The 23,751-nt window shown below is 39.9% G+C and overlaps 1 protein-coding gene across 1 annotated transcript; it reads left to right on the top strand.

Moving 5' to 3' along the window:
* Nucleotides 1-1,768: 1,768 nt before the first annotated feature.
* LOC146383149 (sodium- and chloride-dependent betaine transporter-like) lies at nt 1,769-20,536 on the top strand. Its single transcript, XM_084932548.1, has 14 exons — nt 1,769-1,904; nt 3,635-3,769; nt 4,278-4,415; nt 6,221-6,332; nt 6,450-6,582; nt 9,384-9,518; nt 9,706-9,809; nt 10,546-10,670; nt 10,796-10,908; nt 12,767-12,904; nt 13,004-13,106; nt 15,522-15,622; nt 18,733-18,903; nt 20,356-20,536. The coding sequence occupies exons 1-14, from the start codon at nt 1,769-1,771 to the stop codon at nt 20,455-20,457; spliced, it is 1,746 nt and encodes a 581-aa protein (XP_084788674.1). The 3' UTR covers nt 20,458-20,536.
* The last annotated feature ends 3,215 nt before the right edge of the window (nt 20,537-23,751 follow it).

Raw genomic sequence — 23,751 nt, forward strand, 5'->3', positions numbered from 1 at the left:
TCTGCAGTTCATATATCCCCTAAATTTAGGAGTGGATGAAGCAGTTATTTACCTGTTGAAGAGAGCTTACTCCTGTCTGCATAGTAACAGCTGATTATGTGAATCTGAAATCGATCGATCAGCACAAACAAGTTGTTTGTGAAGTTTTAACTTGCCTTTGTGACAGGGTCAAGCAACAATACAGAGCCTAACTGCAGTGTGCACGGCTTTTGATAAGGAAGAATAAGAAACACTGAATCATTTATAGAAATGTTATCTGCCCGCTGTGGTCACAGAGCACAATGAGAACGTTCTGTCCAAAAGATTGCTTCTGCAGTCGACTATCTCGTGTGTTCAAATTATTTAAAGACAATACGTGATATTTTTGTAGGATCCTATTCAGCCAAGTCAGCTTGACACAGAGAGGGGCAGAATCCTTTCCATCACATCACTGAGAATAACCTTTTTGATTTCTTCAGTGCATCTAACACAGTCCAGTCACTGCTGGATAGTGTACAGCATACAGGTCATTTACAGGAAATGTCAGTGACTACCTGACAGACACACTGGATTATGTGAGATTGGGCAGTGCTCCGTTTGATTTGGTGGTGTGTTGTTCCCCAGCATGCAGCACAACGTGCCACTACTCTTGTTGTCTTCTCAAGACTGGGTCTGTGCAGCCCCTAATCTGCTTTCTATAATACTACTATGGAGAAGTACCTGATATAACTGTAATTCAAAAATGCAAACTACCTTTTTTTCACAATTTTATTTCACTGTTTTTAAAAACTTATTTTAAGTTTTCTTTCCGTAAATGGGAACTATTTCATTGCATATTGTGCTATTACAGATAAATATTTCACATGTGCGTTTTATTGTTAATTAACAATCAAGAACACTCTATACAAGGCAAATGTTTTGTCAAAATTTACAATTAAGAGATGGTTTCATGAGTGAAAGTACAGTTTACAGCAGGGTACAAACACCGATTACGCTCAAGAACAGGAAGGCCAGATTAATTTGCCAGAAACATCTAAAAGGGGCCTGCACAATTTTGGAAAACATTTTTTTGGGGACAGATGAAACCAGAATGAACTTGTATCAGAATGATGGAAGAGAAACAGGTAATGATCTGAAGCATGCCACATCATCTGTCAACATGTTATGTCAGCACTAAAAACAAAAAAACGAAAAAGACCAGTTAGACTCTCAAAGCAAAGTTTGTGTTACTTGATGAAGCATGTGTCCTTGGACCAAATCTATGACTGAGGTATTTTTTGGACCTCCACAGTGGCATCAGCAGTTGCACTGTGGGTTCTTGTAATCCAGCTGGCTCTTTTCAATGTTGAGAAGTAGCTGCTCTACTCTGTCCCTCGCAAACAACTGAACTTCTCACCCTATCTCTGAGAGGCCATCCACCCTTTGGAGAAATCTCAAAAATACCAAAATGTTTTTAAGGCTCAAGTTGTGATTGGCCTGCTGACTTAAAATCCTCTCCTTGCACTGGCAGTGGTGTATCTGAGTTGTTTTAATGTTTTTAAAACCTGCGGCAAAATCAAAAAGCCCCATAGTCCCATGTTGAGCTGTGTTACTGTGTAACTAACACACATTTTTAATCAGTAACTTTCACTGATGCTTTTTAAGCTGTGGATTAAAAGACAGGAAAACTATAAACTATCACATATTTGATTGGCTCCTGCAAACTTCATTGGTTAAACAGACAGTGCTGCCTCTACAGATAAATAAGGGTGTGTGCAGACAGTACTTGTCAGAGAACTGAGAAGCAAACATGGACATGCAGAGCAATGTGGAAAAGAGGGAACACTGGAGTAAGAAAAGAGAATATATCCTGGCATCTGCTGGCAATGTGGTGGGCCTGGGCAATGTGTGGAGATTCCCTTACCTTTGCTACAAGAATGGTGGAGGTGAGTATGTGCAGATGAGCATAACCCTCTGTTTGCCTGCATGTGCTTTTCTTATATCTATAATGAATAAATGAGCAGGAAAGAAAAGAAAATCTTCATATTGTGGCAACAAATAAAATGTGTATTATGTGAAATTAACTCCAGATCAATGTGTTATATCAGCCATTCCCAAAGTCAACAGTGCTCCAGCCCACTTAAAAAAACAGGAAATCACACCAATCTTAGATCTTCACTCCAATTACAACAAACAAGAGAAAATGATTAATTTTTTTGGTCAAAAAACATGAACACAGGCTGTTGGTTATAATTTGCTAATGCTACCCAGTCATATGGAAAGTGTCAGGGCCGATGTGTGAGCTACCTGCCACTGGGGAACAAAATTCAATATAAAAGCAGTAAATTTAGGTCAGAGTAACATAATGTTTGAGAACATCAATAATAATATGATGTCTTAAGACAGTTACATCTGTGTAAATGCTGAAAATGACTTTTACCAAGTACATTACATTTATACTCATGCAGTGTGTACTTATGAGAGTAAAGAACTACTGCAACAGTGAAAGTAGAGCACATTCAGTAGTTTCACACCTGGACAAAGGTGAATCACTTTAATAAATTATCCTTGAGACTGAGTGAGTTCAGCCAGCCTGCGAGCATTGGAGTGTTTCACAGTTATCTTTTATCAAGATCTCACAATGTTGCGCCTCAGCTTGCTGTGCTAGAAATCTCATATTTACTGCTTCTATTACTAATGTGTGCATCGTCTCAACATTTTACTCCTTATATGTTTTCCCACCTTCAGTGCACAGGGTTAGCTTGCTATTTCAGTACAAAATTTAGTGTGGAAAATCCTCAAATTTACCTGCCCACCACAGACTTATTTCCTTGTTCTCATGTATATAAACTTACAAGACCTTATGGCAGAAAGCCATAGTATTTAAAATGACATGAAAAAGGTATGAGCAATAAAAAGAAACACTGTAAACAACAAAATAGATATGGTAACACAAACACAATAAAACTGAAAAATATAGAATTGTATCGATTAAGGATACAAAATCTAGATATGAAGGGCAAACCGATTTAAACAGGCAGAGAAAACACAAAAGGATTTAAACTGAACAACAATGACTATAGAAGTCGTTTTTTGATAGCACTGTGGTCTGAGAATAGAAATGAAAAACAGTTTTCCACATTCAGTATTAACTTGAGCCATGCGCCTGTTCATCTTAGCCGCTATGATGCCTGGCAGGAGCTTCCATATGGTACTGAGGCTGAGGCTGTCCAACTCTTCATACTGGAGACCTGTTCTTGGATGTCTGCCACTGTGGTGCTTACTGGACCCTGTTCAGAGAGGTTGCTGTGGTCTGCTCTTAGATCTACTAGCCACTGAGCATTGTTGTCATGGGTTGTGTCCTTCTCCCAGATGCTCATACAGCATTGCTCCATTTCCAGCCACGGTGGGGCTGTTCTCATATTGTTCCCTTACCACTGAGAGTACACCTTGGATGGTTCAGTGGAGTACAGCCTACAGTTTATTCTCCTTCTGTCTCTCGGCTGTATGGCAGTTTCTAAGGCCTCAGAAATGGACAGCTTGTTGAATTTCGTAGGCACTCTGTTCTTCATTGCACCGTTTTGCAGCTCCAGTAGTTTCTAACTTCCTTCAGCACAGCCTTGATTTTTGTTATCTGTCTTTTTTCATCGTCTCTGATGTGTTCGTGTGTGTGTAGGTGCCTTCTTGTTGCCTTACCTTTTCTTTGCTGTACTGTGTGGCATGCCACTCTTCCTCCTGGAAACTGTGATTGGTCAGTACACACAGGAGGGCACTATCACCTGCTGGACCAAGCTCTGCCCGCTGGCACAGGGTAATGAGATCATTTCTGTTTAAATATTTACTTACAAATCCAGAGGATCTTAAAATGTTCTGTATGTGATGGGAATTCAGATTAAAAATATTAAAAGCAAAAAAAGCTTAGTGTTAATTTAGGCAAAATAGAGTTGTTGTTTTTTTTTTTGAAAAGCCAAAGACCAGCCATGTCTTACTAAAACTGATGAATGCTGTAATACATTTACTTATTAAAGAATGAGGCTTAGTCCCAGTTTTCTCTGCAGGCTGTGGTAATAATTGAAAAATATTTGTGACAGTGGTTTTGAACAATAATTTATATACTATATACTTCATTTAGATTTTTTAACCTGCTTTCACTGGCTTAAGACTTGCAGATGTAGCTGCCATCTTTACTTCTTATTTTTGCTTAATTATTTTGCTTAACATTGACATGTTGTTGTTGTTTTTAGCTATATCAGTGCTCCGTCATATTACTGCTTAAACTGATTTATTTATTTAGTCTTTTGGATGCGTTCTCTCTTCAGGAGCTGGTTATTCTATCATCATGATCCAGCTATATTCCAGGGTCTACAGCATTGTTTTGGCCTGGGCCCTTCTCTATCTTGTTTACTGTTTCCGAGACCCTCTGCCCTGGGCTACCTGCAACAATTCCTGGAACACAGGTCAGATGATTTTTCCAGGCACCTTTTTTTCTGACATGTCCTCCCACACTCTACAGCTAGGAAAACAGCTAGCCTATTTATATGCTCAAGCTATACCTTTCACCACAGAACAAGTCTCAATGCTTCAATGCTGTTTGAATGTGTTAGCAAACTGAGCTGTTAGATTGGACTTTAATCGGGTCAGCATAATGCATCCTCTCAGAATGGTGCAGGCAGCTTTAGAGGGCTGATTTAAGGCTAAACATTGATCAGGCATAATACTCTGACAGGTAAAGTGAATAACACTGATTATCTCTTCATCGTGGCATATGGTGGGATATGTTAAAGAGCAAGTGCAGATTTTTTCCTCAAAGTAAACATGTTAGAAGCAGAAAAAAAAAATCTGCCTGGGAAGGAACAGTAGTGAATCAGTGACAGGATCACGGGTGGCCAAGGCTCACTGATGCATGAGAGGAGTGAAAGCTGGCAGGTCTGCCCCCAAAAAGGTAATTCTAGTTCTCACAGAAAGGTGTCAGAATACACAGAGCATCACAGTTTGTTGTGTATGAGGCTGCATAGCTGCAGACCAGTCTGGGCGCCCATACTGACCCCTGTCCACCGCTAAAAGCACCAACAATGGGCACAAGTCAGCATCAGAACTGGACCACAGAGCAATGGTAGAAGGTTGCATGGTCTGATGAATTACAATTGCTTTTACATCAAGTGGATGGCCAGGTGCGTCTGCCTCGCTTACCTGGGGAACCTTTGACAACATATGACCTTGATACGAACCACCTACCCAAGCACTGTTGCAGACCCCATACAGCCTTTGATGGAAACAGTACTCCCTGATGGCTGTGGTCTCATTTAGCAGGATAAGGCACCCTGTCACAAAGCAAAAAAATGGCTCAGGAACAGTCTGAGGAGCACAACAAAGAGTTTGAAGTGTTAAATTGCTAAAATCCCTCCAAAATACCCAAATCATCTTGCTACGTAGAGGACTTAAAGCAGGGGTGCCCAATCCTAGTCCTCGAGAGCTACTGTCCTGCAGTTTTTAGATGCATCCCTAATGGTTTGATTACCTCTTCAGCATGCCATCAAGTTTGGCAAAGGCCTGATAACAAGCCATTCATTTGATTCAGGTGTGTCAAAACAAGGATGCATCTAAAACCTGCAGGACGGTAGCTCTCGAGGACTGGGATTGGACACCCCTGACTTAAAGGATCTGTTGCTAACATCTTGGTGCACATACCACAACACACCATCAGGGGGACTCCAGGTCAGAGCTGCTTGACAATAAAAGAGCAACCAAAACAGTATCAGGCAGGTGGCCATAATGTTATGACTGAGTGGTGTATGTATAGCTGTTTAAGCAGTGCATTGTTAAATGGTTGGTATTTCTACAATTTAGCCTCTGTACACCACCACTGTGGATTTTAAATCAAAGTGTCAACACATGATTAAAGTGCAGACTTTCAGCTTTAATTCACAGGTTTTAACGGAAGAATCACATTAATTGTTTCTGGCACTGATTCCAGGAGTTGAACTGGCCATGTACAAAGGCAAAAGACTTTGTCGCTGTCCAAATACTTATGGATTGAAGTGGATACTTCACATTACATTTCAATCACTTGTAACTGATTCCTTAAGTTTCATGTGAATATAAATACATATTTATTCTGTGTTGCAGCCAGTGTCTTGAAACAAACAAATATATGGTTTTTGTTGTTTTGTCCAGATTCAAAAACACCCATCACTCTTTTATTCACCAATGTTACATTCAAACAGAGGAACTAACCATTACATCGCTGAATTGATGTCCACAGATAGATGTGTGGACATCACCTCAGCAAACCAGACTGCAGTACACAGTGGCAATGTGACAATAGACTGGAAACTGGGAAATCTCACAAAATCTTCAGTCTCAGAGTTCTGGGAGTGAGTCAGCTATTTTTACTTTTTTTCACATTACATGGCAGCTCATTTAACCAGAACTACACTATGTTCTTGTTAAATATTTATGCATAGCTAACCATCTCTGTTTACTCTCCACAGGAGACAAGTGTTGTCCATATCCGCAGGAATAGAGGAGCCTGGTGCAGTAAAATGGGAGGTGCTGCTTTGCCTCCTGGCCTGCTGGGTGGCCTGCTACTTCAGCATCTGGAAAGGCGTCCGCTCAGCAGGAAAGGTCTGTAAAGATGAAAAACCTATACTATGAAAATTTTCTGCAGAATGGGCAAAGTTTGACAGAGGAAGAAAACAGAGAAGAGCCATTTGAGATACATACATACGATTTTCATTGGGAGTTGTCCAGATGTCCTCCTGTCTTTTTGTCAATGCCACTGTATCCAAACCAACATCGTAACAGGTTTCAAACCATCTTGTTCTTATAAATTGGCCATTGGTACTCCTCCGCTCCCAAGGAGTGGAAGATTTTCACTTTCATGGCCTCTCACTCTCAAGGATTGTGGTAAATGTTTTCTATATAGCATTTTTCTACTCTATTTGAGCACTCAGAGTGCTTTATACAACATCCCTCTTTCACATACAAGCATTTTTAAAGAAGTGCTTTCTGTTTAATATTCACACTGATAAACTTCTCGCAGAGCAACTTGGGGTTCAGTATATAGGATATTGGTATAGCTGTAGCAAGGATACTTGTATATAGACCAGAGTAGCTGGGAATCAAACCATCAATTTTCCAATTAGTAGATGACCTGCTCCACCTCCTGACACGCCAGTTGTGTTTCGTGTCAAACAATGCACTGTGAACATGATCCAGACACCCTGTTATCTTCTCTCTGTTAAAGTTGATTTAAAATGGACTGAAGAGAAGTGGAAAACTGTTCTGTGGTCAGACGAATTCTAACTGGAAATTCTTTTTGGAAAACATGGACGCTGCATTGTTCTGAGCAGCAAGACAATACTAAACTGTGTGTGGCATCTACCACACCAGCATGACTTTGTAGCAGAAGAGCCTGGGTGTTGAACTCGCCTGCCGGCAGTTCAGACCTTTCACCAACTAAAAACATTTCCTCACAAAAGAAAAACAAACATTACAAAGTGGACTCAAGAATGTTGAGCAGCTAGACTCCTGTATAAGACAAGAACGGGACGACATTCCTCTCCCAAAATCCAGAATCTAGTCTCCTCAGTTCCCAAGGTTAGGGTTAAGGTTAGGTTTGTGTTTACAGGCTGTTAAAAGAAGAAGGGATGCTACACAGTGGTATGCACCTTATTGAGATGTGTTGCTGATGTCAAATTCAGATTTGCAGATAATTACATTCTGTTTTTAGATTTTGCACAGTATCACAAAATTGTGAAATTTGAGCTATACATAGTGGTAAATTGAGACCCAGCTGGTGTAGTTTGTCAATGAGCTGAGACAACAGCGCTGAAATCAGAGCTTAGTCAAGAAATAACACCCCGATTTGAGCCCTGTCCTTCCAGATGGGTCAGGGCTATGTGGAGAACTAAAGATAAAGCATCCTTTGTAGATCTATTAGCTCTGGAAACCAACTGTTTTCATTTTACCAGCCAGTGTGACATCATTATGGGGGGAGACAGATCTGCCTTTTGGGTCAGTAATAGCTCTAATGCTTTTCTAAATGTCCCTGGTAAATGCAAAATTGTCTGCACGTAGATGTCTTTTAGAAGTTTTACTGTGCGCTGTTTTGTGACCCTAAATTTAGATGCTTGGTCGTGTGCTTTCAGCAGGTGCTTCATCTTTTTGTTCATCCGTATTCTTGTCAATGGTGGTATTATTGACATGACTATGGATGTAACAATAAATAAATAAATCTTTCAGATCATCAAACAAGTCTTATTATTAGACAAAGATAACCAGAGTAAATAGAAAATGCAGTGTATAAATGATTATTTCATTTATTAAAGGGAAAAAAGCTCTCAAATCTACCTGGCCCTGTGTGGAAAAGTTATTGTGCCCCGCTCGTTCTGATTATTTCCACGCCCGATGAATCACCTCTTTGATAAAATGACATAGACTATAAAAAATCTCCAAAACCAACGCATCATGCCACAATCTAAGAAACACCTGAGCTCACAGACACTGACATCTATAAGTCTGGAAAAAGTTTACAAAGCCATTGCTAAGGCCTTAGTTACCATGGTGAAACCAATTAACCGAATACTGAGAAAACTTGGAACAGCGGTGACCCTTCCCAGGAGCTGCCTTCCATCCAAAATTACCTCAAGAGCACAATGAAGGCTCATTTGGGAGGTCAAAAAAGAACCCACAAAAACATCTGAAAAACTGCAGGCTTCACTTGTCTCAGTTAAGGTCAGAGTTCATGATTCAACAGTAAGAAAGAGACTGGGGGAAATGGATCCATAGGAGAAATCCAAGAAGAAACCACTGCTGACCAAAAAGAACACAAAGGCTCCTTTGCTCATTTGCCAAAAAATAACTTGATGACTGACTTTTGGGAAAATATTCTGTGGACTCATGAGACAGAAGCTGAACTTTTTGAAAGGTTTGACTCTGTTACATGTGACATAAAACTAACACAGCATTTCATTAAAAGAACATCGTACCAACAGTTAAACATGGCGGTGGTAGTGTGATGGTCTGGGGCTGCTTGCTGCTTCAGGACCTGGATGACTTGCTGTAATCGATAAACATCATAAGTGATTTCTGTCTGACATTCACACCCTTTGCTCCTGTTTATACATATTGGGAGATTGTGGTCATTGCTCTTGAACTTTGAAGCAGACTGAGATAGTGTATTGCTATTGTTGAGAGTATCATACAAAAAAAGGAAACAAACAGGGAGTTAGGAGACTGGAAACTGTGTGCAGACTCCAGGTCTCTACAATTAATATATGGAAACAGAAAAAACAAAAAATTTATGACTCAACAAAGGAATAAAAATAATGTTGATACAAGTGGGAAAATGAAAGCAAAAAAGACAAAATACTACAGGATATTTCCTCATTCTGCCAAACAAAATGATTTCTGTCTGCTTTCAGGTGGTGTATTTCACAGCTGTTTTCCCTTATGTGATGTTGGCCATCCTGCTGGTCAGGGGATTGACACTGCCAGGTGCCTGGGAGGGCGTGGTCTACTACCTGTATCCAGATCCTTCTCGTCTGGCAGAGCTTCGGGTGGGGAAACCTTTGAACTTGTTCGACATACGGCATTTGTGAAAGGACTTTTGTTTTATTGTATAATGCTTTAATCCTGGAAAGTTAAACCTTTTACTTGCGATCGGTTGTGCCGCAAAGTAACAACATCTCTGTGACTGCATGATATAGTACTGATGACTTTACGTGTTTTCTAATCTTTAATCAGGTCTGGATGGATGCTTGTGCTCAGGTCCTCTTCTCGTATGGTGTTTCATCAGGGAGCTTGATCACACTGGGCAGCTACAACAGAAAACACAACAACTGTTACAAGTAAATAATGTGATCATTAACTCATGTACCACAAGCTGCCGACGGGCCCATTTCACAAGCGTTCTTCAAATGACTGTAACTCAGTTAATGTTTAAGCTAGAGACAAAAGTCTAATGGTTTTGGAAATAAGAGAAGACGAGCTCAGCAGTGATATTTGTTGGAACATGGTAGCACTGCTCCAGAGTCCAGTGACCATAAACGGAGCCAGTGGTTCACTACATGAGCACCGCACTTAATGTTACCTTCGGCAAATGCTTTGCTGCACAGAATCTGGGTTTCAGTACAGTTCATGTTGTACATAGAAAGACAAATGAGATGTAGGTGTATATCATGCTACCGTCCAGGTCAAGTCTTCTTCAGAGAAAACTGTGCATATTTCAGCAATGCAATAATAAACTGCATAATGCTGCTATTCCAACACAATGGCTTCATAGTAGAACTGGCCTGCCTGCAGTCCACACTTTTGACCAGCTAAAAACATTTAGAGCATCTCTAAATAAAAACAGGACAAAGCAGAGCCAGGATTGCTGAACAGCAAGGATGCTGTATCAGACAAGAATGGGACAACATTCCTCTCCAGCAGCTGCTTCTCAGCTCACAGACGCTTATGGATTGCTACACTGTAGGAAGCGTCACCCTGTCCCTTTTTTTGACGGACAGTGAAGTGACCACTGTCATCAAATACTCTTACACTGTGTGTGTGTGTGTGTGTGTGTGTGTGTGTGTGTGCGCTCAGGGACAGTCTGTGGTTGTGTGCGCTGAATAGTACCACCAGCTTTGTTGCCGGGTTCACGGTTTTCTCAGCTCTGGGCTTCATGGCCTGTAAACAGGGAATTCCTATTAACATGGTGGTGGAATCAGGTAGGAGAAGCTTTTGTATTTAGAAATTTTGTATTTTATCTTAACTGTCACAAATTTGTTGCAAACGATATGATACAAGTCAAACAGAAGCGACAGATATGTGAATGACTCTCATGTGCTCCCAGGCCCTGGGCTGGCATTCATTGCATTTCCTCAGGCTGCAGCCATGATGCCAGTTCCTCAGCTGTGGGCAGCATGCTTCTTCTTAATGCTCATTTTGTTGGGGATTGATACAGTGGTAAGGTAAAACTCTCACATGCTATTCCCCCAAAATCTTTTTGTTTAACTTACTAAGACTCGTCACGGCTGCTCATACTTTGCTACTCAGGATTTTCTTGTTTGAATAATGACACCACTTAAAGAGCACTTCATAACATCACACTGACTTATGAAACTCCTAAAAATCCTGTTAAAAATCCTGTTTGATTTTTTTCTCACCCTCCTATTCTACCTACATATTTAGTTGTCATAGTAAACTAAATGGATACTTTAAAAAAGGGCCCTTTTCTGGCTTTATTAGATAAGTACAGTGAAGACTTGACAGGAAAGGAGACAGAAAGAGGAAGACATGTGGCAAAGGGTCTAAAATAGGTTTTATGTATCAGGACACAAAAAAATTGTTCAAGTCAATTCAATTCAATTTTATTTCTATAGCGCCAAATCACAACAACAGTCGCCTCAAGGCACTTTATATTGTAAGGTAGACCCTACAATAATACATACAGAGAAAAACCCAACAATCGAATGATCCCCTATGAGCAAGCACTTTGGCGACAGTGGGAAGGAAAAACTCCCTTTTAACAGGAAGAACCAGGCAATATTATCTGGTCCTTACCAGGATCTAAAATTATCATGAGCAAGATTTTTAGAGTTTATACCATCAGTTCAACAAAAACAAAACGGAGCACCTTGCCCCTAACCAGTGGTTGGACTTTAAGATGCTTTTGCATAAATGAATGTAAACCTCAATGAGCTGACATCACTGCTGTAAAAAGACTGGGCCAGAATTCGTCCACAACGATCTGAGACTAATAAAGTCATATGTAAAAAAAAAAAATGACTTCAATTGCCAAAGATGTTCCAAAAGCTAACTTGTTATGGGGTCCACTTAGTTTTTGTTAAATAAATAATTACACTGTGTTTCATGCAGTGTCGTTCATCGGAGGTTGCATTTATGTTATTTTGATTCCCATCAAGCACCGGATAACTTTTCCTATGTTCTGATACCTAAAACCTTAGAAATGAAACACTTTGGTCTCTCTCTTATTATTTTGTCCAGAACTGATAATGCAACAATATACAAACTGAACTGTGGTTTACTGTCAGAGCTTGTGACAGTGGATGCACATGTAGTTAATTTTTCTTGTTCCAATGCAGTTCAGACAGTATCCATACAAATCCGAAATCCTTCTGTAGTAACAGGGTTGAGAGGAATGACAGCTGAGTTTAGGAGGTGCCATACAGACACAATATGACTCCTGTAGTTCAGACACCAGTAGTGTTCTGTTGAGATGTTGTTACCATGCATCTGAGCTCAGCAGCTTCCCAGTGCTGTAATTAGCTGAGTGTTTGTTAAACACCATAGTTTTTGTGGACATTTTTAAGCATGTAGGGCTCCTTCACCTGAAACCTTCTGGTATCATTCGGCATTTCTCTTCCACTACTAAAGTAAGACCTTGTGTTTACAAGTGTGAAGAAAAGAAGAGTGATTGAATATCCAGCCAGCATTATGACAGAAGCTTGCTGATGGCGAGCAAAAGGACCTGAACATGGTGCAACATGCTAAGGGACATTTCACTAAATATTAGTAGGGATGTATGTATATGTATACTTTTGACTCAGTGTGCATTAAAGAAAATCCAAAATGAATCTTTAAAGTCATTAAAGATGTATGCTGTACAATCATTCGATCCTGGAAAAACAAAAGCTCAAGAAATGATTAAAAGCCCCAAATTACCATGGCTCTCATGCCCGTGGATCTAAACTGTATTCTCTTTCATTGTTGTCTTGACCCATAAAGAAGAAAAAACATCCTTGACTTTATTCTCCTTCATTGTCATTTATATATTTTTTTCAACCCTGTGTGCGTGTGCTAGTTTACAGGCTTGGAGACTATAACATCATCAGTGATTGACATGTTCCCAGGACAGATGCGCAGACCTTGGCGCAGAGAAGTCTTCCTCATAGTCTTCTGCTTAGTCTGCTTCATCATACAGATCTCCCTCACCACTCAGGTACGGCACAGGACAGCTAACACGCAACAGATTTACATAGGAGTCGAAATACACCTTTCAGTGTATATGTACACTGTGTCACTGTGATCTGTTGTCCAGGGAGGAGTCTATCTGTTCCAGCTAACCGACCACTATGCTGCTAATGGAGCATGTATATTATTCGTGGGTCTGCTCCAATGTGGGGCTGTTGGCTGGGGCTTTGGTAAGTCCTGAATTCCTCGCTATTAGCTTTTGTTTTCAGGAGGCAGAAAATACACAAAGGGCTGGATTTAAATTGTAAATAGGTAACCAGAGTTAGCATTAAATTAAACACCTCAGTCTTCACTGAGGTTTTTGGCTTTAAACTATAGTTTAGGAGAATCTTTCTTTTGGGGACAAACATATTCTGATTTTGAGAGTGAGAGTAAAAATTAAATACCACTGTCATGTCAGTGTGGTCAATGTAAAGCTATAGTTAGTTTACAGAACCTAAAGAAGGCTTTGGTACTGAAAACGTTTACTAATAATTCTTATTTCAAACCTTTAAAGGCTCATGAACTGCATCAAGGAGCCTGTTATAGTCAAGACCACATATTTTTGAACAGTGATGCAGTTTTTGTGATATTGCGTCTTTGTACTCCACTGTGGTGGATTTTAAATCAAGCAATCAAGATGTGATTGAAGTGCAGATTTTCATCTTTAACTCAAGGGGGTTAACAAAAGCACTGTATTAACTGTTTAAGAAGTATAGCCAGTATTATAAACAGTCTCCCTTTTTCACTGGATCAAAAGAACGTGCGTAACTGACAGACAGTTTCCTGAAGTATTAACTTTTTTAAGAAAAATGTTTTCACAACATTTAACCAAGGCAACAACACTTATGAGGCATTGTTATGGAAGGGGGTGTATGGCTGCCAGTGGAAGTGGGTCACTGGTGTTTGTTGATGATGTGACTCCTGATAGAAGCAGCAGGATGAACTGTTGCAGGGCTGTACTCTGCTCACATTTAGACTAATGCTGCAACACTGAGCAAAGAGAGCAACCCGAAAGTTTCTCAAGGTAAATAAATGGGATATTCCTCAATGGCCGGTTTAGTCACCTCATCTAAACCCAAAAACAGCAACTGATGTTGTCCGCAATAAAGACCTAATGGAGTATTTCAAGTGAGGAAACAGAATTTGGTCTCTTTCTATTTACACAGTGTTCCAGAAAGTTTGCACCTAAAAATCTCATAAGCCCACATTTAACTCACAACAGAATACTGAAAACATGTTTAAACTGAGGAATATAAATTAAGAAAAATAATCTTCTTGAATTTGATAGCAGCAACATAAAGCTGAGGAGAGCAGCTGCTGCACTTTTATTAGAGGAATGTTGCTGATAGAGGATTGTAGCGTCTCTACAGTCGTGGCCCTTTTTTGTTAGTTTTCATTTCATGATGCTCCAAATGTTTTTATTAAGTCAGAGGTCTGAACTGCATGCAGGCCAATTCAGCACCCAGACTTATGCTATCAAGCTTTTACTATTGTACTTGTGACAATGAGACAAATAACATTCCCAGTGAGCAGAAGCAAAGAGCAGCAGACAGTTTTTAAAGGTCTATTGGTTAAACAGTAAATAATGGGAGTTAATGAAAGGGCACAGGAGGAGATCCTCAGCTCCACAGATTTATACTCAGGGAGTCAGAGAGGACACACAAGGTTAGCAGGGCAGAGTGAAATAGGTTTAATAGAGACTGCCTTATTTAAGGGAGCTGTGCAAACATATAATCTTCCGGGGTTATAATAAAACCAGGTGAGAAGTTGACAAGGAACTGAAGGAAACGAGAAAAGTCAAGGTTACTTCCTCAACACATGTAAAAATCTCAAGGAATGAGAGGAGTCTAGTGTTCAACATAATGAAGACAATGATTTTTTGGAGAATTGTTGCAACCTCCAGCTTTCAAATATGGCGTGTGCATGCGTTCTATCCAGGAGCGCCAGGCAGATGGGTGTAAAGAAGCTGCACAGCGCAAAGTGGAAAGCATTACAGGATGATTTCCAAAGCTACGAAATGAATTTTCTTCTCTCAGAAACTTTATCTAGTGCGATACTATGTAAATGGAAAACATGCTGAATGAGTAGCTGGGCTGTTTCTAGTGCAGTGGGCAGTTTTGGGAGAGTTAGGAATTATGCTACTTTGTTGGACTTGGGGGTTGTATTTTGGAACCTTTGAACGTAACTGGACTTTGTATACAAATGGCAGCAAATCCTAAAGAGTCGATTCAAATTAGTTAAATTAAGTTTGCACTTCTTCAATCACATCTTGTTTGACTTACAGTCCACAGTGTTTGCATACAGAGGAAAACACAAAATAAAAAAACGTGTTACTGTCCAAAACCTTTGGACCTAACTGTACATAAAGTCCTTTGGTAGGTAATATAATATAATGTATAAAATATAATGTAATATGTTATACCAATACATTTCTCTACAATTGCTTTAACATACAGCAAAACTGCATAAGGGAAACTGCAAAAGGGATCCTTTTTGATAAATTTACTTTTAGTTTCACTGTCATAATTCCAATACATGCTCTTACTTGTAAAAGTTTTAAAGAATTAAAGTTTAGTTTAAGAATTGTTTTGTACGTCATTCAGGGGCTGAACGGATGTGCGATGTAGTTGAAGATATGACAGGACACAGGCCATCTGTATTCTTCAAGCTGTGCTGGCGTTACTTCACCCCCCTGATCTCTGTGGTGAGTTACACATTGTTAAGATCTGCAGGAGTGACATTTTTTAAGCTACTTATTAAAACATTTATTTGCAGCTGATTCAGGATAGATGTTACAGAAGGCAAAGCCTGTCGTTTTAAGGGTGATCTAGCCATGGTTTATTGCACAGTGCCTGTATACTAGACAACATGATCCAGGAGTGTGTCTGTTTGCATTGTTCACTGAGCAGTGCTACATCATTAGACAGAGGTTCAGCTGCTTTGAGTTGTAGTTCATTTAAAGGTTTTAGTGGCAACAGCTGTGAAGATGAAGATGGCCCCAACGCTGCCAGTCAGGAAGAATTTGATTTTGTGCCATTGATGAACTTAGGAAACATGTCAAGTTTGTGTCTCAGAGAAGTTAGGACTGATTACAAATCTCATGCACTACCCACTGTTGTCTCAACAATGCTATAAATAGCTGGAAGCCAAAATTTGCACTCCCACAGTGGACCTCAGCTGTGCAGTTTTATGCAATAACTGTCAGCATGTGATGTGAAAATGAGTAAAGCAAATCAAATAATTTTGGTTTGGTTGGTGTTTCTACAGATTTTATTGTTATCAAAACAATCATGTCTGAGGTTTGTCCAAATGTGGTGTTTCTAACTGGCACATATTGTCCAGTAATGATTTTCTTTTAGTGCTGGAACCTAGATTGTGAAAATTTTAATCCTGGTAACATAGATTGTGTTAAGTGTAGGCTGTGTGCAGGCAGGAGTGGTAGTAGGAGGACCCAATGTGCAGACACTCGGAGGCGGAACGTGAACTCAAAACAGCTTTAATGCTGAACTCACAGGGGCAACAAAACTAGGAATACAAAATACACTTACGCAGACAGAACACACACAGCTAGATAAGGGTAGATCGCGACACGGACACAGAGAAACACAGGGCTTAACCCTTTAAGACCTACCATAGAACCAAGTCCGCCAGAGCTTATATTATATTTATACATGCTGTGGAGCCATTTTTGGGAGCATTTCAAGTTGCTATACATCAATACAACCATTATAGCCCAAATTTTAATAATATGTATGCATTAAGTGCATAGTAATTACATAAATTGCAAAAAAATGCAATAAACTACAAAAAAATTTAAAATCGTTTTGGTTTTTTTTAAACATATATTTCTAGTTAGAGAAATTTAAGAGGCTTATCCCTCAAAACTGTAAATACAAAAAAGTTGCACAAAATAGTTTCCCACCACAGGAAATTTATTTTAAGTGTCTTCATAGTTTTATTTTTGAAATACACCAATTTTCATATACTGCAGGGAAAACGAAAATAAATATTATAATGCAAATTTGCAAAAAAGCAGCATATGCATCAAAATAAACTATTTCCAGCAGTGCAATATGAGTCCTAAGCATCCCAGAAACGACACAGAAAGTCATAAAGTCAAACATAACTTTTAAAAACAAGTATAGGCTCATGAGGCCCTGATGGTAAAAAACTACATTTCCGCAAAATGACGTCACTTCCGGTTTCAGGCAGGTCATGGCGGACATGCGATAGTTCACGCTGATGGACGTAGGAAGTGTTATGAACAGCTGATCGGATCGGCAAAGCCTGTTTCTGGAATATTGTGTTTTTGTTGCTGCAAGTGCTTTTTATGCAGTTTTTGCAAAGCTATATGTGGAAGGAAACTGTGACCTAGGACAAGCTGATGGCATAAGATGTAAGTACAACTCCTCCGGTTTCATATGCAAAAAAAATTATTGCGCTAGCTTACGTGGTTGCAGTGCTACCGGGATTTAAAAATAGTTATGCAAAATGGAGCGTGTCCACTCCGACCGGCTTTAAAGGGTTAAATACACAGAGGGAGCAATCAGGGAATAGGTAACAGGATGGAAACACAGCTGGGGCAAATCAGGCCTAACGAGACAAAGGAAGCAAAACCAGACGCATTTACATAAGACACGGACTTTCAAAGTAAAACAGGAAACATAACACAGACTGAGCTTACAGACACAGACTCACAGGCAGGCACTACAACAGAGGGAACAGAGACGTGGGACCAGGGCAGACACAGACACTGACTGGACACGGGGATATAGCAACTGAGGATTACACCGAGACATAAACCATAAGACAGAACTCTAACAAAGAAACCAAAGACCAGAAATGATAAATAATATAATAAACTCAAAACCCTGGGTCAACGACCCAGGCATCCTAACAGATTGCCTTCAGATCAGTTCAGTGTATAACACATTGCAGGGTAATAGACAAAATATAATATTATATTTGTAATTTAAGTAGAATTTGTATAAAGAATACGTGAGACTTTTTGTGGATTTGCTGCACGAGCAACACAAGAGCTGCTGTTCACCATCAGCTGTAAACCTGGAGATAAGACAAACTGATAAGCCAGCTTGTAACATTCAAAAAAAAGGACCATTTGTGTCTTGAATGTTTCATGTTGATGATTTGGGCTCATAGCTAATAAAAATCAGGAACTCACTATTTCATTATATTAGAACATTACATTTTGACTTTGAGTAAATTGGTGTTCAAACAGCATGTATAGCATGTTTCTCTCTGTCCAGCACACGGAGCAGGGTAAACCCCAGAAGATCAGTACTAAAAATGCTGGCTGTTCACAGTTTGCTGTATTCATGGAAATTTGACTGGAAAGGGAAAGTATATTAGGAAAAGGTGTACAAAACACAGGAAGGATCGCAGCCGAGAGGGCTGGTGACAGAGCATCAAGAGCCACCACACAGAGATTTTCAGGAGAGGAACTACAATTGTCACATTCTTAATATCAAGCTACTCGTGAGGCAGAGATGATGTCAGAAGATGGTGACTGACTGTTGCTCAGTGGCCCAAAGTCATCTTGTCCTCAGGCTTAACATTTAAGATGGAGAACCATATGACTGCATGCATACAACTAGTATAGTAGCATGTTAAAAACGAAAGAAAATTTAATTAAAAGATAAAGAAGTAAAGGAAAAATCATGATTAAAAACAGTGTAATTTCTGAATGAAAAGTTGCACATGTTGGTTGCTAAGGAAACAATTCTTCTATACTATCTGTTCATATGCTTGATGATATTAGTGCTGCCTGTTTATTCTTCTGTTACTTCCTTAAAGGTTTGCTTCGTCGGCTTCTTTCTGGACTACCAGCCCCTGACATCCAACGAAGGCTACATGTACCCAAACTGGGCCTACCATCTGGGCTGGGTCATGGCCCTCTCCTCTGTGGTTGTAGCACCCATCTGGGCTGTTAGCAAGATCTGCTTCAGCAAGGACCCCCTCAGAAAGGTAACAGCACTGATACAATTCTGACTTTTCTTTCCAGCGATATATTTATGAAACTTTCAACATAAACTAATAAAAAAAAAACCTTCTGATAACATCTCTGTCCAAAGTCACGGTGAGAGAAGGAAAACAGGATAAAGACATGCCGTGGAAGAGAGCCAGAGGTTAATAACAAGTATGATTTAGTGCACAAATATGCTTTAAAACAATACTTATGTTGCCACCATGGTGTGCCTCAGTTTAACACTGAAAACTGAACCTGTCCATCACAGCCCCTGTGATGCAAACTGCTAATTTAAAGCTTATAGCTGGGGTTAGGGTCGGGTTGTAGATCATCTACTACATGTAAGGTTGCTGGTTCAATCCCTGGCTCCTCTGGTCTGCATGCTAAATATTCTTGGGCAAGATACTAAGTCCAAGTTGCTCCCCAATGCATCCATTAGAGTGTGAATGTGTGTGAATGTTAGATAGAAAGCACGTGTAGAAAAAGCATAGAAAAAAGTGCTTGTGTGAATTGGTGAATGAGACAAGTGCTTGTTGGCCCTGTTGTGCTCAGGTAGAGTAGAAAAGTTTAAGAACCAATTCCTTTGCCATTTACAGCACAACAGGGCCTGTCTAAATGGTGCAGCTATAGCTGATTATTCTGTGTAATATTTGGCACATTACGAAAACCCTGCCTTCCAGTTGGAAATCTGCTCAAGTCTTTATCATCAACTTCTTTTATCAAACTGCCATTTTTTAAAATTTTACATATGATATTTTAGGATTAAATATTTGCAACGTTTTTTGACATCATATTGTCAAAACATTTAGCTGCTTTTTGAAAGAGTATAATTAAAGCACCATACAAAACTGGATGCAAAATCTGACATCTAACACAGGATTTGTGCACAACAAAGTACCAGCTTGAGACAAATACTGCCTGGGCTTTCATGCTGTAGCCATTTTGCACACTTTCACTGAGCAGTGCCTTCTCAGGTGGCTTTGGCTCAGAAGATAGAGCATGTTGTTTCAGGCCAGACCGTTCTTACTCCCTAGGCGTGAGAACGTGTTGTTCAGGCAACTGTTGTTGTTGCGCATATAAATAACATTGAATTGAAAAATTGAATTGAAAGATCAGTGCTTCAGTCCTTGTCAATAAGACAGTGTGACTTAAAATCTAAAGATTGGCTTGAGTCCCCAGTAAGAGTATGAAAGCATTTGCTTTGACATTTCCATAATTGCATCCAGTTAATAATGGATGGCAATACGGTTCCCATTTCTGTATCTCCCTCCCCTCCAGGGTCACAGTCTGCTTCCATGTTCATGCCATCACTGACTGTTTTCATCAGTGAGCTTCACCTGCTTCATTGTTTTCATGCTTGTCCTGCCAGAAATCAACATCGTTTTCTATATTTTACATCTCTTTGACCATCTTTCTCTTTGTCTGGTTGTCATTTTTATTTTCCCCAACAGCGTGTGATCGATATCTGGAGCCCTGTTGATGCCCTCACGGTGAGACCAGAAGATATCCAAAATGAATTAGAGATTAAAGCAGTGTCACTTACTGAGATCTGAGTAGAGAGTATTTCTGATGGACAACATATTAATCTATGTATTCATATTCTTTACTTAATAAATATTACTAGAAAATAAAGCTTTGACATTTGAGTGCTCAGATAAATCTGCGTCTTGGTCATTTACCCTTGTAATAGCACTTGCAGCACCTTCTTTAATAATGAGGGGAAAGTCTGATGACTGTCCTTTTGGCACTTATTACTAGGGATGGGTATCGTTTAGGTTTTATCCGATACCAGTACCAAACCGGTACTTTTGAAACAGTGCCGGTGCTTAAACGGTGCTCAAACCGGTGCTTAAAGAATGGAGAACACAAAATTTGTCCAAAAACCTCTCATGTTTAGCTGTTTTTTTGTAAAATGATATCAATGTTAGCCTTTTCTACAGCTATAGGGCATATATGGTATCACTCTTGGCTGGAAGCAGTGCTTAATCGATGGAAAAAAAACAAACTTTGTCCAAAAACCTCTCATATTTAGCTGTTTTCCACTTTTTCTTTGGTCATTTTAGCCTTTTTGGCCAGGGTGAAGGGAGTATCTGCCATCAAACAAGAAGACAGCCGCATGTAACTACGACGGTGTTTGCTAGTTCACCTTACGTGCATTAATGTAATAACGTGGTTAGCCTACTCAACCTAAATTACACACAAACAACATTACGCTACTCACGCAGAGAAGAACGGCTGCTGCTGCCATCATCATCCGTCATCATTTCTGCTACACTGGCAGGGCTAGGGGCCAGGACTCTCCTCTTCGGGTTTTGGGGGGATGTTGCTAACTCCGGGTCCGATAACAGGCACCACGCCCGCAGTAGATGTGCTCGGTGTGAGGTCTCGCAGCAAGCTATCAAATACGGTGCATTTCTCGGCTTTTAAAAAAACGCTATGCGTCGCCAGGTGTTTCATCAGATTTGAGGTGTTACCTCCTTTGCACAGTATCAGCTTAAAGCACTTGTTGCAGGCTGCTGAGTTTGCATCTTTTGCTGTGAAGTACAGCCAGACTTTTGACTGCTTCGCCTTGGGTATTTTTAATCTGTAGCTCCGCTCTAAAAGAACGTACGTACCTGGACCCGCCTACTATGCTTGCAAAGGTAAAATGATTGGCTAGAATCTAAAGTGTATCACATCTCAGGAAAAAAAAAAGCACCGAACCGAAGCACCGAAATGTGCGCTGCTTTTCGGTCTTGTTACTACCGTTTATGTCAGAACCGGTGCCATCATGGCACCGGATACCAGTACCCATCCCTACTTATTACACATTAGAACACTGGAAGTGGATTTACCTTAACATCAATTAATTTACATTCCTGAATCTTTGTCTAGTTCACAGAGATGAGAAATACCAGCCCAGTAAATATTTAATTGGCATATTGTTGTTTTTTTTAGTGAAAAATAGTTTCTGCAGCAAATTCTCTTGAGGTGTCTCAGCTACTGCTGCCTCTTCTTATGTCACTGAACCGCTCTGACTTCAACCTAGGGGCCAGCAGAATGTGGTGCTGCACATACCATGTGCAGAGACGTGTACATGCATGCAAAAGATTATAGGCATACCTAGGTGGCTCCAATCTCATCAGATAAACCACTCCCACTGTGAACCAATGGATGGCGTTTCCACTCTCCCAGTCTTCATGCTCACTTGTCTTAAGTTGCACTTCCTCACAACAATGAGAGTTCAACATTTAGTTCAGAAGACATAACAAAAGTAACAGTTGAATTTAATTCTATTCAGTTCAATTTTATTTATATTGTGCCAACATTTGCCTCAATGGTCTTTATATTGTAAGTTACAGAGCCTTTAATAACACGGAGAAAAATCCACCAAAAATCAAATGGCCCCTTATGAGCAAGCACTTTGGCAACAGCAGGAAGGAAAAACTCCATGCAGCATATGGTCACCTGCTCACCCACTGAGCTAAACCGGCACCACTAGGAAAAACTCCTTTTTAACAGGAAGAAACCAGAACCAGGCTCGAGGAGGGGTTGCCATTTGCTGAGAATGGTTGGGGGTGAGGGGGAAATGACTGACCCAGACACGCGGTGGAAGAGAGCCAGAGATAAATAATAACTAATGATTAAATGTAGAGTGGTGTATAAACACAGAGTGAAGAAGAAACACTCAGTGCATCATGGGAATCCCCCAGCAGCCTAGCACTATTGCAGCATAACTAAGGGAGGATTCAGGTTCACCTGATCCAGCCCTAATTATATGCTTTATCAAAAAGTAAAGTTTTAAACCTAAACTTAGAAGTAGAGATAGTGTCTGTCTCCCAAATCCAAACTGGAAGCTGGTTCTACAGAAGAGGAGCCTGAAAGCTGAAGGCTCTGCCTCCCATTCTACTTTTAAATACTCAGGAACCCAAAGTAGGTACAGTCTGAGAGTGAAGTGCTCTAATGGGGTGATACAGTGCTACAAGTTCTTCAAGATAAGCTGGGGCCTGATTATTTAAGAATATTTATGTGAGTAGAAGGGTTTTAAATTCAATTCTGGAATCCAATACAGAACACGCAAACTACTCTTGCACATGCTTTTCTTATTTTGTCATGTATAACTGTTCACTTTATTATGTGGATCTATGTCTCAGGGTTCTGTACAGTGGTCCCTCATTTATCGTATCAGAGTTACGTTCCAAAAAAAAAAACCTGCGATAGGTGAAATCCGCAAAGCAGCCAACTGTTTTACAATTATTATAGAAGTTTCAAACCCCACACTACACACTTTATACACGTTTCCACACTTCCCTCTCTTGTTTAAACACCTTCAAAGTTCAAACCTTCGTAGAAAAATAAATCCAGTATTATAGAAAAACAGTGCTTCGACATTGTTGTGTTTGTTGGAGAGCAAACTTACAAACATACAGTACAGCACTTCAGAGTCACACTGCTAGCAATCAAAGATTTATATAAATTTGACAAGCTGGACGCATTCTGTACTGTACAGGAGACACGACACGAGATTGATTCACAATGGTCTACAGCCAATCAGGACGCAAAACACAATGCGCTGTAAGAAAAAAAAAAAAGGATGCAAAATTGCACGCAAAAAAATCCGCGAAACAACTCGTTGTGTTTAAATAATATTCATAATAATGTCAATAATATTATTTTGGTAATGTTTTGGTAGCAAAATGTATATTTTGCATAGAAACATGTTGCCCCTCATAAACAAAGTTCCACATTTATGATGATGTCGCTTATCTACATGCTTTTAAAAAATCAGTGTAACAATATTGTAGGTTTCCTGTGAATGTAGCCTTAGCTTAGTCCCTCTTTCCATATCCAAAAAAACTCCCAACAGT

This window comes from Perissodus microlepis, chromosome 7 (genome assembly GCF_051167445.1).
Source record: "Perissodus microlepis isolate ML-2025 ecotype Zambia chromosome 7, ASM5116744v1, whole genome shotgun sequence".
NCBI lineage: Eukaryota > Metazoa > Chordata > Actinopteri > Cichliformes > Cichlidae > Perissodus > Perissodus microlepis.